The sequence below is a fragment of the Scyliorhinus torazame genome, chromosome 15 (genome assembly GCF_047496885.1).
Source record: "Scyliorhinus torazame isolate Kashiwa2021f chromosome 15, sScyTor2.1, whole genome shotgun sequence".
Classification (NCBI taxonomy): Eukaryota; Metazoa; Chordata; class Chondrichthyes; order Carcharhiniformes; family Scyliorhinidae; genus Scyliorhinus; species Scyliorhinus torazame.
In genome coordinates this window covers 54,442,778-54,457,263 of record NC_092721.1, presented here as the reverse complement: position 1 = coordinate 54,457,263, position 14,486 = coordinate 54,442,778, and the positions used below count along the sequence as shown (strand labels likewise).

Genomic DNA, 14,486 nt, shown 5'->3' with positions numbered 1-14,486 from the left:
TCACAAGTCGTGGTACACATCGGTACCAACGATATAGGTAAGAGAAGGGGCGGGGATTTAAAACAGGAATTTAAGAAGCTCGGGTGGAAGCTGAGAGCCAGGACAAACCATGTTGTCATCTCTGGTTTATTGCCGGTGCCACATGCTAGTGAGGTGAGGAACAGGGAGAGAGTGCAAATAAACACGTGGCTGCAGGGATGGTGTAGGAGGGAGGGTTTCAGGTATGTGGATAATTGGAGCACATTCTGGGGAAGGTGGGACCTGTACAGACAGGACGGTTTGCATCTGAACCAGAGGGGCACCAATATCCTGGGAGGAAAATTTGCAACGGCTCTTCGGGGGGGGTTTAAACTAATGTGTCAGGGGGCTGGGAAAACGAGCTGTGTTCTGGAAGCCAGTGTCGAGAGTAGTGAGGTACTGAGGAGGGTATCAAGGTCGCAGGAGTGTACAGGAGTGTGTCTACTTCAATGCAAGGAGCATCCGGAATAAGGTAGGTGAACTTGGAGCGTGGATTGGTACTTGGGACTACGATGTTGTGGCCATTACGGAGACATGGTTAGAACAGGGACAGGAATCGTTGTTGGAAGTTCCGGGGTATAGATGTTTCAGCAAGAGTAGAGAAGGTGGTAAAAGTGGTGGAGGAGTAGCATTGTTAATCAAGGATAGTTTAACAGCTGCAGATTTTCTGCTCTATGGGGTCTTGACCAATTAGAGCCCAATGTTGCCCTGCATTGCCTGATGAGCGTATCAATAAATTCAAAGCTATCAGGTTCTGATTGGTTCCCGCAAAGCCACCGGCCAGCATCGGGGACAAAGGGAGTCCCCCCTTTGGTTGTGGCCCTGCGCCTAAGCAAGATGTGTTTCATTTTAAGTCTGCCTCTGCATGTCGCTAATAAATGAGCGCTCTGCCCACTCAGTGGCCATGTAGTTCAGTAGCATTCAGAAGTGTGCCATGAAAGAATTATTGGAAAAAAATAAAGAAAGTTTTTGAGGTTGCAGGTTTGAGAGAATGTAACTCTGTGTAAAACAATAACCAGTTTGTGGAATAAAACAGAAAGTGCTAGAAATGCTTAGCAGGCCTGGCAGCATCTGTGGAGAGGGAAACAGTTAACATCATGGGCTGGATTCTCCGCAGTCCTGCGGCAAAATCGTGGCCGGCACGGGGGTGGAGAATCCACTTTTACGCCGTAATCGGGCCAGCGCCGGTTTGGCGATTCTCCGGGCCCCGAAAATCGGCGTGACATATAGAATTTACAGTGCAGAAGGAGGCCATTTGGCCCATCAAGTCTGCACCGGCTCTTGGAAAGAGCACACTACCAAAGGTCCACACTTCCACCCTATCCCCATAACCCAGTAACCCAACCCAACACTAAGGGCAATTTTGGACACTGAGGGCAATTTATCATGGTCAATCCACCTAACCTGCACATCTTTGAACTGTGGGAGGAAACCGGAGCACCCGGAGGAAACCCACACACACACGGGGAGAATGTGCAGACTCCGCACAGACAGTGACCCAAGCCGGGAATCGAACCTGGGATCCTGGAGCTGTGAAGCAATTGTGCTAATCACAATGCTATCGTGACCGCAGAGTACACCGCGCCATCGTGGGGCCATTGCCAGAGGCCCGCCCAGCAATCCTCCACTCCCTACCAGCCGAGTTCCCGACGGCATGGAACTAACCATCTTTTGCCAGTCGGGATGCTGGCGTGGGGGCTGCGGACTCGGTCCACGTCCGCCCTGGTCGTGTGCGGGAGAATCGGAGACCAGAGTGGGCCTTATAGGTGGCCACCAATTAACTGTGCGGGGTTAGATGCTCAGGCACGTGGCCAATTGGCCAGTCTCTTTCTTCGGTCTAGCTCTGTGGTCCAAGTCTGCCATGGAGCACGGCACGGCCGCTGGAGGCCGCTGTCGTGCGCATGCGCGGACTCCGAACCGGAGGTGCAGGGCACCGTATCCGCAGCTAAAGCTGCGATATTCACGCCGGGCCCCAGCTAGTCCCCTGAAGGGCATTGAATTTGTTCAACTTTTTTCTGGGAATTTCGGGAGTAAATCTCCAGCGTTTCTACACCGGCCTGGGACATAGTCTCATTTTGGGAGAATCCTAGAGTTGAATATGACTCTAGTTCGGACCTGAAGGAAGATGGAAATGTGTACTGTTAAATGGGGAAGGTGAGGAGGAAGAACAGAGGGAAGATCTGTGCTTGGTAGAGAACAGGAGAGATTAAATGACAAAGATATCATGCAACAAAAGGGAGTGGTAATGGTAGTAGGAAAGAAACAAAGCGTTTGTCCAGAGTGAGTGTGAATGGCAGAATAATGAACAGCTCTGTCCAAAAGCACAAACGTGAAAAGCAAGATTCAAACCAGCACATGGCATAAAAATGTATTATTTTCAATGTAATAATTGTGTTCGCTGCTCACAATGTGGTCTCCACATTGGGGAGGTGCAGAATCAACTGTTCAGTTTATTCCCAAATTTCTGGCTGCTCAGCATTTTAACTCATCACCTTGTCCATTCACATTTCTGTCCTTAGCCTGCTACACTGAAACCTCCAGGGACAGCACCTCATTTTCTGATGAGGCACTTTACAGCATTCTGGGTTCTACAATGAGTTCAACAATTGCACACCATAAACTGCGTCCCCTATATTTATTCTGTTTTTCTCTCCTGGTGCCAGTTTGAATGTTGTTTCTCATGTTTTCCTTTCGGACAGAATTGTTCATTATTCCGGTATTTACACTCACCCTGGGCAATGCTTTGCTTCAGATCTTACCTCAGACTTTCCCTTGTGTTCCCCCCCACCCCACCTTTCAACAGCATTTAACCCCTCACATTTTTACTTTTCTTCAGTTGTGAGGAAGTCAAACATTAATTCTGTTTCCCTCTCCACTGATGCTGCCAGAGATGCTGGCTATTTTCAGCACTTTGTTTTTAATTCAGATTTCTAGTTTCTGCAGTATTTTGCTTTTATTTCAACTTTTGTTACAGTTTCTTTAACAGCTCATTATTTAACAAATCTTTCATCTTTCCTCTGCAGACACGAAGGCACAGATTCTTCTGCTTATGCAGATGATGTTGTTGTAGTAATGAACAGTTTCAAAAGCAAAATCCTCAAAGTTCAGGTACGTGAATGCAATTATAGAATTATAGAATTTACAGTGCAGAAGGAGGCCATTCGGCCCATCGAGCCTGCACCGGCCCTTGGAAAGAGCTTCCTACTTAAGCCCACACCTCCACCCTATCCCCGTCACCCTGAATCTGTTTTTAAAAAAAAGTAATTCCTCATTGTTGATTCTACCAATGGAGGACTGGAGATTTATTTGTGATGGAATAGTCGGCAACTTGACTCCTTTTTTTATGCCTTCATGGGTGTTGCAAGCTGAACCAGCATTTATTATCTATCCCCAATTGCCCTTGAACTGAGTGGTTTGCTACGCCATTTCAGTGGGCTTTTAAGAGTCAACCACATTGACTGAGGGTTTGGACTCGCATATAACCCAGACCAGGTAAGGATGGCAGATTACATAGAACATAGAACATTACAGCACAGTACAGGCCATTCGGCCCACCATGTTGTGCCGACCATTTACCCTAATCGAAGATCAACTTAACCTACACCCCTAAATTTGCTGCTGTCCATGTGCCTGTCCAAGCGTCGCTTAAATGTCCCTAATGACTCTGACTCCACCTCTGCTGGCAGTGCATTCCACGCACCCACCACTCTCTGTGTAAAGAACCGACCTCTGACATCTCCCCTATATCTTCCTCCAATCACCTTAAAATTATGTCTCCTCGTGACAGCCATTTCCGCCCTGGGGAAATGTCTCTGGCTTCCACTCTATCCATGCCTCTCATCACCTTGTACACCTCTATCAAGTCACCTCTCTGCCTTCTTCGCTCCAGTGAGAAAAGACCTAACTCCCACAACCTTTCTTCATAAGACATGTCCTCCAGTCCAGGTAGCATCCTGGTAAATCTCCTCTGCACCCTCTCCAAGACATCCACATTCTTCCTATATTGAGGCGACGAGAACTGGACACAATATTCCAAGTGTGGTCTAACTAGGGTTTTATAAAGCTGCAGCAAAACCTTGCGGCTCTCAATCCCCCTGTTAATGAAAGCCAACACACCATACGCCTTCTTAACAACCCTATCAACCTGGGTGGCAACTTTGAGGGATCTATGTTCGTGGAACCCAAGTTCCCTCTGTTCCTCCACACTTCCAAGAATCCTGCCTTTAATCCTGTATTCAGCACTCATATTCGACCTTCCAAAATGAATCACTTCACATTTATCTAGGTTGAAGTCCATCTATCACTTCTCAGCCCAGCTCTGCATCCTGTCAATGACCTGTTGTAACCTGCAACAGCCCTCGACACAATCTACAACTCCACCAACCTTTGTGTCATCGGCAAACTTACTAACCCACTCTTCCACTTCCTCATCCAAGTCATTTATAAAAACCACAAAGAGCGGTGGTCCCAGAACAGATCCCTGCGGGACACCACTGGTCACCGACCTCCAGGCGGAATACTTTCCATCCACTATCACTCGCTGTCTTCTTAAGGCCAGCCAATTCTGTATCCAGTCAGCCAAATTTCCCTGTATCCCATGCCCCCTAGCTTTCTGAATGAGCCTACCATGGGGAACCTTATCAAATACCTTACTGAAATCCATATACACCACATGCACTGCCCGACCTTCATCAATGTGTCTCATCACATCCTCAAAGAATTCAATGAGGCTTGTGAGGCATGACCTGCCCCTCACAAAGCCATGCTGACTATCTTTAATCAAATTATGTCTTTCTAAATAATTATAAATCCTATCTCTCAGAATCCTTTCCAATATTTTGCTCACCACAGACATAAGACTGAATGGTCTGTAATTCCCAGGGATTTCCCTATTCTCTTTCTTGAACAAGGGAACAACATTTACATCCATCCAATCGTCCGGTACATCCCCAGTGGACAGTGAGGACGCAAAGATGACCAATGGCGCAGCAATCTCCTCCCTCGCTTCCCGTGGTAACCTTGGGTATATGCCTTCAGGCCTAGGGGACTTATCTATCCTGATGCTTTTCAAAATTTCCAGCACATCCTCTTTCTTAATATCAACCTGTTCGAACCTATTAACCTGGTTCACGCTGTTCTCACAAGCAACAAGGTTCCTCACTCTCGTGAATACTGAAGTAAAGTATTCATTTAGGGCCTCCCCCATCTCCTCAGACTCTAGGCACTAGTTCCCTCCACTGTCCCTGATCGGCCCTACTCTCATTCTGATCATCCTCTTATTTCTCACAAACGCCTTGGGGTTTTCCCTAATCCTTCCCGCCAGGGCTCCACTTCTCTTGTCATCCAAGGCTCCTTCACCTTACCATTCCTTCCTTGGCTCAATGGGACAAAACTATCCAGCACTCGCAGCAAGTGCTCCTTAAACAACCCCCAGATTACTGTTGTGCATTTCCCTGAGAACAATTGTTCCCAATTCATGCTCCTCAGCTCCTGTCCAATAGCAGTATAATTTCCTCTCCCCCAATTAAATACCTTCCCACACTGTCTGTTCCTGTCCCTCTCCATGACTATGGTAAAACTTCCTACCTTGTGTTTACGACAATCAACAATGGTTTCATGGTCATTGTAAGACTTAATTCCAGATTTTTATTGAATTTAAATTTCACCATCTGCCGTGGTGGAATTCAAATCCAGATCTCTGGATAACTCGTCTGGTAAGAATAGTTTAACGGCTGCAGGAAGGCAGTTTGAAGGGGATCTGCCTACTGAGGTAATATGGGCTGAAGTTAGAAATAGTAAAGGAGCGGTCACGTTGTTAGGAGTTTTATATAGGCCTCCAAATAGTAATAGAGATGTGGAGGAAGAAATTGCAAAGCAGATTATTGGAACCTCTATACGTCGAACAGTTCGGATGGGGCAGTTTTTGTATAGTGTGTGCAGGAGGCTTTCCTGACACAATATGTGGATAGGCCAACAAGAGGGGGGGCCACATTGGATTTGGTACTGGGTAATGAACCGGGCCAAGTGTTAGATTTGTTTGTGAGAGAGCACTTTGCAGATAGTGACCACAATTCAGTGTCTTTCACTATTGCAATGGAGAGGGATAGGGCCATACTGCAGGTCAAGGCTTATAATTGGGGAGGGGTAATTATGATGCGATTAGGCAAGAATTGGGGAGCATAAGATGGGAACAGAAACTGTCAGGGAAATGCACAAATGAAAAGTGGAGCTTGTTCAAGGAACAAATACTGCGTGTCTTTGAAAGGTATGGCCCTGTCAGGCAGGGAGGAAATGGCCATGTGAGGGAACCATGGTTCACAAAAGAGGTTGAATGTCTTGTCAAGAGGAAAAAGGAAGCGTATGTAAGGATGAGAAAACAAGGTTCAGTTGGGTCGCTTGAGGGTTACAAGGTAGCAAGGAATGAGCTAAAAAAAGGGTTTAGGAGAGCTAAGAGGGGGCATGAGAAGTCCTTGGCGGGTCGGATCAAGGAAAACCCCAAGGCTTTTTACTCTTATGTGAGAAATAAAAGAATGACCAGGGTGAGGTTAGGGCCGGTCAAGGACAGTAGTGGGAGCTTGTGCATGGAGTCAGCAGAAATAGGAGAGGCGTTGAATGAATACTTTTCTTCAGTGTTCACCAAGGAGAGGGGCCATGTTTTTGAGGATGAGAGTGTGATACTGAAGGAGGTAGATATTCTGAGGAAGGATGTATTGGCAATTTTGAAAAACCTTTGGGTCGACAAGTCCCCTGGGCCAGATGGAATATATCCAAGGATTCTTTGGGAGGCAAGGGATGAGATTGCAGAGCCTTTGGTTTTGATCTTTTGGTCCTCACTGTGCACGGGGATAGTGCCAGAGGACTAGATAGATTATCATAGAATTTACAGTGCAGAAGGAGGCCATTCGGCCCATTAAGTCTGCACCGGCTCTTGGAAAGATCACCCTACCCAAGGTCAACAACTCCACCCTATCCCCATAACCCAGTAACCCCACCCAATACTAAGGGCAATTTTGGACACTAAGGGCAATTTATCACGGCCAATCCACCTAACCTGCACATCTTTGGACTGTGGGAGGAAACCGGAGCACCCGGAGGAAACCCACGCACACACGGGGAGGATGTGCAGACTCCGCACAGACAGTGACCCAAGCCGGAATCGAACCTGGGACCCTGGTGCTGTGAAGCACTTGTGCTATCCACAATGCTACCGTGCTGCCCTAGTGGCGAATGTTGTTCCTCTGTTCAAGAAAGGGAATAGGAATGACCCTGGTAATTATTGGCCGGTTAGTCTTACTTCGGTGGTCGGTAAGTTAATGGAAAAGCTCCTGAAGGAAGGATTTATGACCATTTGGAAAGATGCAGCTTTATCCGGGATAGTCAACACGGATTCGGGAAGGGTAAGTCTTGCCTCAAAATTTGATTGAATTCTTTGAGGAGGTAACTAAGTGTGTCGATGAAGGTAGAGCAGTTGACGTCGTATACATGGATTTTAGTAAGGCGTTTGATAAGGTTCCCCAGGATCGGCTTATGAAGAAAGTAAGGAGGTGTGGGATCGAGGGAAATTTGGCCAATTGGATAAGTAACTGGCTATCACATAGAAGACAGAGGGTGGTGGTGGATGGAAAATGTTCAGACTGGAGACCAGTTAGCAGCGGTGTACCACAGGGATCAGTGCTGGGTCCTCTGCTATTTGTGATTTTTATCAATGACTTGGAGGAGGGGGCTGAAGGGTGGGTCAGTAAATTTGCTGATGACACCAAGATTGTTGGAGTAGTGGATGAGGTGGAGGGATGTTGTCGGCTGCAAAGAGACATTGATAGGATGCAGAGCTGGGCAGAAAAATGGCAGATAGAGTTTGACCCTGATAAGTGCGAGGTGATTCATTTTGGTAGAAAAAATGTGAATGCGGATTACAGGGTCAGGCAGGGTTCTGAGGAATGTGGAGGAACAGAGAGATCTTGGGGTTCATGTCCACAGATCTCTGAAGGTTGCCACTCAAGTGGATAGAGCCGTGAAGAAGGCTTATAGTGTGTTGCCGTTTATTAACAGGGGGCTTGAGTTGAAGAGCCGTGGGGTTATGCTGCAACTATACATGACCCTGGTGAGACCACATTTGGAGTATTGTGTGCAGTTCTGGTCACCTCACTATAGGAAGGATGTGGAAGCATTGGAAAGGGTGCAAAGGAGATTTACCAGGATGCTGCCTTGTTTGCAGGATAGATCTTATGAGGAAAGGTTGAGGGAGCTAGAGCTTTTCGCTTTGGAGCGGTGGAGGATGAGAGGCGACTTAATAGAGGTTTATGAGATGATGAGGGGGATAGATAGAGTGGACATTCAGAGACTATTTCCTCGGGTGGATGTAGCTGTTATCAGGAGCAATAACTATAAGGTTCAGGGTGGGAGATATAGGAGAGAGGTCCGAGGTAGGTTCTTTACTCAGAGAGTGGTTAGGGTGTGAAATGGACTGCCTGCTGTGATAGTGGAGTCGGACACTTTCGGAACTTTCAAGCGGTTATTGGATAGGCACATGGAGCACACCAGAATGACAGGGAGTGGGATAGCTTGATTTTGGTTTCGGACAATGCCCGGCACAACATCGAGGGCCGAAGGGCCTGTTCTGTGCTGTACTGAACTATGTTCTAAAAATGCCACTGCTTCCCCCTTTCTGGACAGATTTTGAAAATAACAACAATTTTGTAAGTTTAAAAAACGAAGACATAATTGCGTTTTTCAAATTTGGAATTAATAATGTTGTCAGAAAATTCTGATTCTCCATTCTGAGCAATATTGCAATTTTGGATTTCTTGTACATGGATATGTGTTCCCTATGCTTCAGTCAGTTATATCAATTCTAGTTTAGTTTTATTGACCTACAGGTGCACAAACGGCCTGGTAAAATAAATGAAGATCTTCTCAATGATGAAGATTCAGAAGACAAGGGCATCTGGAAGTCGATCACAAGGTATTCTTGAAAGTAAAATTGCCTGGCTTATTTGAATATTTCCTCTTTTGCTTTATTGTTAAAATATAATCATAAATAATTGTCAGTGAGTTACAATGTGATTAGTCAGAATAATTTTGAGTCTATCCTCAAGAGGCGAAGGGCTAAATTCTCCGCCGTCGGGATTGGCACGGCACGGTAGCACAGTGGCTTCACAGCTCCAGGGTCCCAGATTCGGTTCCCGGCTTTGGTCACTGTCTGAGTGGAGTCTGCACGATCTCCCCGTGCTCCGGATTCCACCCACTGTCCAAAGATGTGCAGGTTAGATTGATTGGCCATGCTAAATTGCCCTTAGTGTCCAATAAGTTTGGGTGGGGTTACTGGGTTACGGGAATAGGTGTGGGCTTAGGTAGGGTGCTCTTTCTAAGATTTTAATTTGGGATTTTAAGGAATTTTGGAGTCAGAGAAAATGGGCGAGATTCTTAACGAGTACTTTGCATATAATCACTGAGGAGAGGGACATGACTGACGTTGAGGTTAGGGATAGATGTTTGATTACTCTAGGTCAAGTCGGCATAAGGAGGGAGGATGTGTTGGGAATTCTAAAAGGCATTAAGGTGGACAAGTCCCCAGGTCCGGATGGGATCTCTCCCAGTTTAGTGAGGGAAGTGAGAGAGGAAATTGCTGGGGCCTTAACAGATATCTTTGCAGCATTCTTGAACATGGGTGAGATACCGGAGGACTGGAAAATTGCTAATATTGTCCCCTTGTTTAAGAAGGATAGCAGGGATAATCCAGGTAATTATAGACCGGTGAGCCTGATGTCAGTGGTAGGGAAGCTGCTGAAGAAGATACTGAGGGATAGGATTTGGAAGAAAATGGGCTTATCAGTGTTAGGCAACATGGTTTTGTGCAGGGAAGGTCATGTCTTACCAACTTAATAGAATTATTTGAGGAAGTGACAAAATTGATTGATGAGGGAAGGGCTCTAGATGTCATATACATGGACTTCAGTAAGGCATTTGATAAGGTTCCCCATGGTAGACTGATGGAGAAAGTGAAGTCTCATGGGGTCCAGGGTGTACTAGCTAGATGGATAAAGAACTGGCTGGGCAACAGGAGACAGAGAGTAGTAGTGGAAGGGAGTTTCTCAAAATGGAGAACTGTGACCAGTGGTGTTCCACAGGGATCCGTGCTGGGACCACTGTTGTTTGTGATATACATAAATGATCTGGAGGAAGGTATAGGTGGCCTGATTAACAAGTTTGCAGATGACACTAAGATTGTTGGAGGAGCAGATAGTGAAGGGGACTGTCAGAGAATACAGCAGATGAAAGATAGATTGGAGAGTTGGGCGGAGAAATGGCAGATGGAGTTCAAACCAGGCAAATGCGAGGTGATGCATTTTGGAAGATCCACTTCAAGAGCGAACGATATGGTAAATGAAAAAGCCCTGGGGAAAATTGATGTACAGAAAGATCTGGGTGTTCAGGTCCATTGTACCCTGAAGGTGGCTGCGCAGGTCGATAGAGTGGTCAAGAAGGCATACGGCATGCTTTCCTTCATCGGAAGGGGTTTTGAATACAAGAGTTGGCAGGTCATATTACAGTTGTAATCTCGCCAACATTGAGGGCATTTAAAAGTTTATTGGATAAGCATATGGATGATAATGGCATAGTGTAGGTCCGATGGCTTTTGTTTCGGTGCAACATCGTGGGCCGAAGGGCCTGTTCCAGGATTTAGATGTATCGTTCTATGTTCTATGTTCTAAGACTTTGGTTCGGCCACATTTGGAATACTGCGTACAGTTCTGGTTGCCACAGTACCAAAAGGATGTGGATGCTTTGGAGAAGGTGCAGAGGAGGTTCACCAGGATGTTGCCTGGTATGGAGGGCGCTAGCTATGAAGAGAGGTTGAGTAGATGAGGATTATTTTCATTAGAAAGACGGAGGTTGAGGGGGGACCTCATTAAGGTCTACAAAATCATGAAAGATATAGACAGGGTGGATATCAAGAAGCCTTTTCCCAGAGTGGGGGACTCAATTCCTAGGGGTCACGAGTTCAAGGTAAGGGGAAAAGTTGAAGGGATATTTGCGTGGAAAGTTCTTTACGCAGAGGGTGGTGGGTGCCTGGAACACATTGCCGGCGGAGGTGGTAGAGGCGGGCACGATAGCGTCATTTAAGATGTATCTAGACAGATACATGATTGGCAGGGAGCAGAGGGATACAGATCCTTAGAAAATAGGCAACAGTTTTAGATCGAAGATCTGGATCGGCGCAGGCTTGGAGGGCTGAAGGGCCTGTTCCTGTGCTGTAATTTTTCTTTGTTCTCTTTGACCGGTGCCGAATGTTGTTGCCATTACAGAGACCTGGTTGAGGGAAGGACAGGATTGGCAGCTAAACGTTCCAGGATTTAGATGTTTCAGGTGGGATAGAGGGGGAGGTAAAAGGGGTGGAGGAGTTGCGCGACTGGTTAGGGAGAATATCACAGCTGTACTGGGGGAGGACACCTTAGAGGGCAGAGAGGCTATATGGGTAGAGATCAGGAATAAGAAGGGTGCAGTCACAATGTTGAGGGTTTACTACAGGCCTCCCAACAGCCAGCGGGAGATAGAGGAGCAGATAGGTAGACAGATTTTGGAAAGGAGTAAAAGCAACAGGGTTGTTGTTTAACTTCCCCAATATTGACTGGGACTCACTGAGTGCCAGGGGCATGTATGGGGCAGAGTTTGTAAGGAGCATCCAGAAGGGCTTCTTAAAATAATATGTAGATAGTCCAACTGGGGAAGGGGCTGTACTGGATCTGGTATTGGGGAATGAGCCCGGTCAGATGATAGAAGTTTCAGTAGGGGAGCATTTCGGGAACAGTGACCACAATTCACTAAGTTTTAAAGTGCTGGTGGACAAGGATAAGAGTGGTCCTGGGGTGAATGTGCTAAATGGGGGACGGCTAATTATAACAATATTAGGCGGGAACTGACGAACATAGATTGGGGGCGGATGTTTGAGAGTAAAACAACATCTGACAGGTGAGAGGCTTTCAGATGTCTCAATCGTGTTTTCGGGATCCTTAAGGGGTAACACATAGGTACCAACGACATAGGTAGGAAAAGGGATAGGGATGTAAGGCAGGAATTCAGGGAGTTAGGGTGGAAACTTAGATCGAGGACAAACAGAGTTATTATCTCTGGGTTGTTACCCGTGCCACGTGCTAGCGAGATGAGGAATAGGGAGAGAGAGGAGTTGAACACGTGGCTACAGGGATGGTGCAGGAGGGAGGGTTTCAGATTTCTGGATAATTGGGGCTCATTCTGGGGTCGTTGGGACCTCTACAAACGGGATGGTCTACACCTGGACCAGAGGGGTACCAATATCCTGGGGGGGGAATTTGCTAATGCTCTTCGGGAGGGTTTAAACTAGTTCAGCAGGGGCTTGGGAACCTGAATTGTAGCTCCAGTATACAGGAGGTTGAGAGTAGTGAGGTCATGAGTAAGGTTTCAAAGTTGCAGGAGTGTACCGGCAGGCAGGAAGGTGGTTTAAAGTGTGTCTTCTTCAATGCCAGGAGCATCCGGAATAAAGTGGGTGAACATGCGGGATGGGTTGGTACCTGGCACTTCGATGTTGTGGCCATTTCGGAGACATGGATAGAGCAGGAACAGGAATGGTTGTTGCAGGTGCCGGGGTTTAGATATTTCAGTAAGCTCAGGGAAGGTGGTAAAAGAGGGGTAGGGGTGGCATTGTTAGTCAAGGACAGTATTACGGTGGCAGAAAGGACGTTTGATAAGGACTCATCTACTGAGGTAGTATGGGCTGAGGTTAGAATCAGGAACGGAGAGGTCACCCTGTTAGGGGTTTTCTATAGGCCTCCGAAAAGTTCCAGAGATGTAGAGGAAAGGATTGCAAAGATGATTCTGGATAGGAGCGAAAGCAACAGAGTAGTTGTTATGGGGGATTTAACTTTCCAAATATTGACTTGAAACGCAATAGTTCGAGTACTTTAGATGGGTCAGTTTTTGGCCAATGTGTGCAGGAGGGTTTCCTGACACAGTATGTAGATAGGCCAACGAGAGGCCATTTTCGATTTGGTACTGGGTAATGAACCAGGACAGGTGTTAGATTTGGAGGTAGGTGAGCACTTTGGTGATAGTGACCACAATTCGATTACGTTTACTTTAGTGATGGAAAGGGATAGGTATATACCGCAGGGCAAGAGTTATATCTGAGGGAAAGGCAATTATGATGCGATGAGGCAAGACTTAGGATGCATCGGATGGAGAGGAAAACTGCAGAGGATGGGCACAATGGAAATGTGGAGCTTGTTCAAGGAACAGCTACTGCGTGTCCTTGATAAGTATGTACCTGTCAGGCAGGGAGGAAGTTGTCGAGCAAGGGAACCGTGGTTTACTAAAGCAGTTGAAACACTTGTCAAGAAGAAGAACATAGAACATAGAACAATACAGCGCAGTACAGGCCCTTCGGCCCACGATGTTGCACCGAAACAAAAGCCATCTAACCTACACTATACCATTATCATCCATATGTTTATCCAATAAACTTTTAAATGCCCTCAATGTTGGCGAGTTCACTACTGTAGCAGGTAGGGCATTCCACGGCCTCACTACTCTTTGCGTAAAAAACCTACCTCTGACCTCTGTCCTATATCTATTACCCCTCAGTTTAAAGTTATGTCCCCTCGTGCCAGCCATTTCCATCCGCGGGAGAAGGCTCTCACTGTCCACCCTATCCAACCCCCTAATCATTTTGTATGTCTCTATTAAGTCTCCTCTTAACCTTCTTCTCTCCAACGAAAACAACCTCAAGTCCATCAGCCTTTCCTCATAAGATTTTCCCTCCATACCAGGCAACATCCTGGTAAATCTCCTCTGCACCCGCTCCAAAGCCTCCACGTCCTTCCTATAATGCGGTGACCAGAACTGTACGCAATACTCCAAATGCGGCCGTACCAGAGTTCTGTACAGCTGCAACATGACCTCCTGACTCCGGAATTCAATCCCTCTACCAATAAAGGCCAACACTCCATAGGCCTTCTTCACCACCCTATCAACCTGGGTGGCAACTTTCAGGGATCTATGTACATGGACACCTAGATCCCTCTGCTCATCCACACTTTCAAGAACTTTTCCATTTGCCAAATATTCCACATTCCTGTTATTCCTTCCAAAGTGAATCACCTCACACTTCTCTACATTAAACTCCATTTGCCACCTCTCAGCCCAGCTCTGCAGCTTATCTATATCCCTCTGTAACCTGCTACTTCCTTCCACACTATCGACAACACCACCGACTTTAGTATCGTCTGCAAATTTACTCACCCACCCTTCTGCGCCTTCCTCTAGGTCATTGATAAAAATGACAAACAGCAACGGCCCCAGAACAGATCCTTGTGGTACTCCACTTGTGACTGAACTCCATTCTGAACATTTCCCATCAACCACCACCCTCTGTCTTCTTTCAGCTAGCCAATTTCTGATCCACACCTCTAAATCACCCTCAATCCCCAGCCTCC

At 46.6% G+C, this 14,486-nt stretch overlaps 1 protein-coding gene across 1 annotated transcript in view; it reads left to right on the top strand.

Moving 5' to 3' along the window:
- The first annotated feature begins 2,263 nt into the window (after window positions 1-2,263).
- The window catches only part of LOC140391301 (UDP-glucose:glycoprotein glucosyltransferase 1-like), a 183,335-nt gene continuing 171,112 nt past the window's right edge, over window positions 2,264-14,486 (top strand). The window contains exons 1-3 of the mRNA XM_072475895.1: window positions 2,264-2,298; window positions 3,042-3,126; window positions 8,895-8,980. Coding sequence (XP_072331996.1) covers window positions 2,264-2,298; window positions 3,042-3,126; window positions 8,895-8,980 — 206 coding nt within the window. The remainder of the gene's footprint in view (window positions 2,299-3,041; window positions 3,127-8,894; window positions 8,981-14,486) is intronic.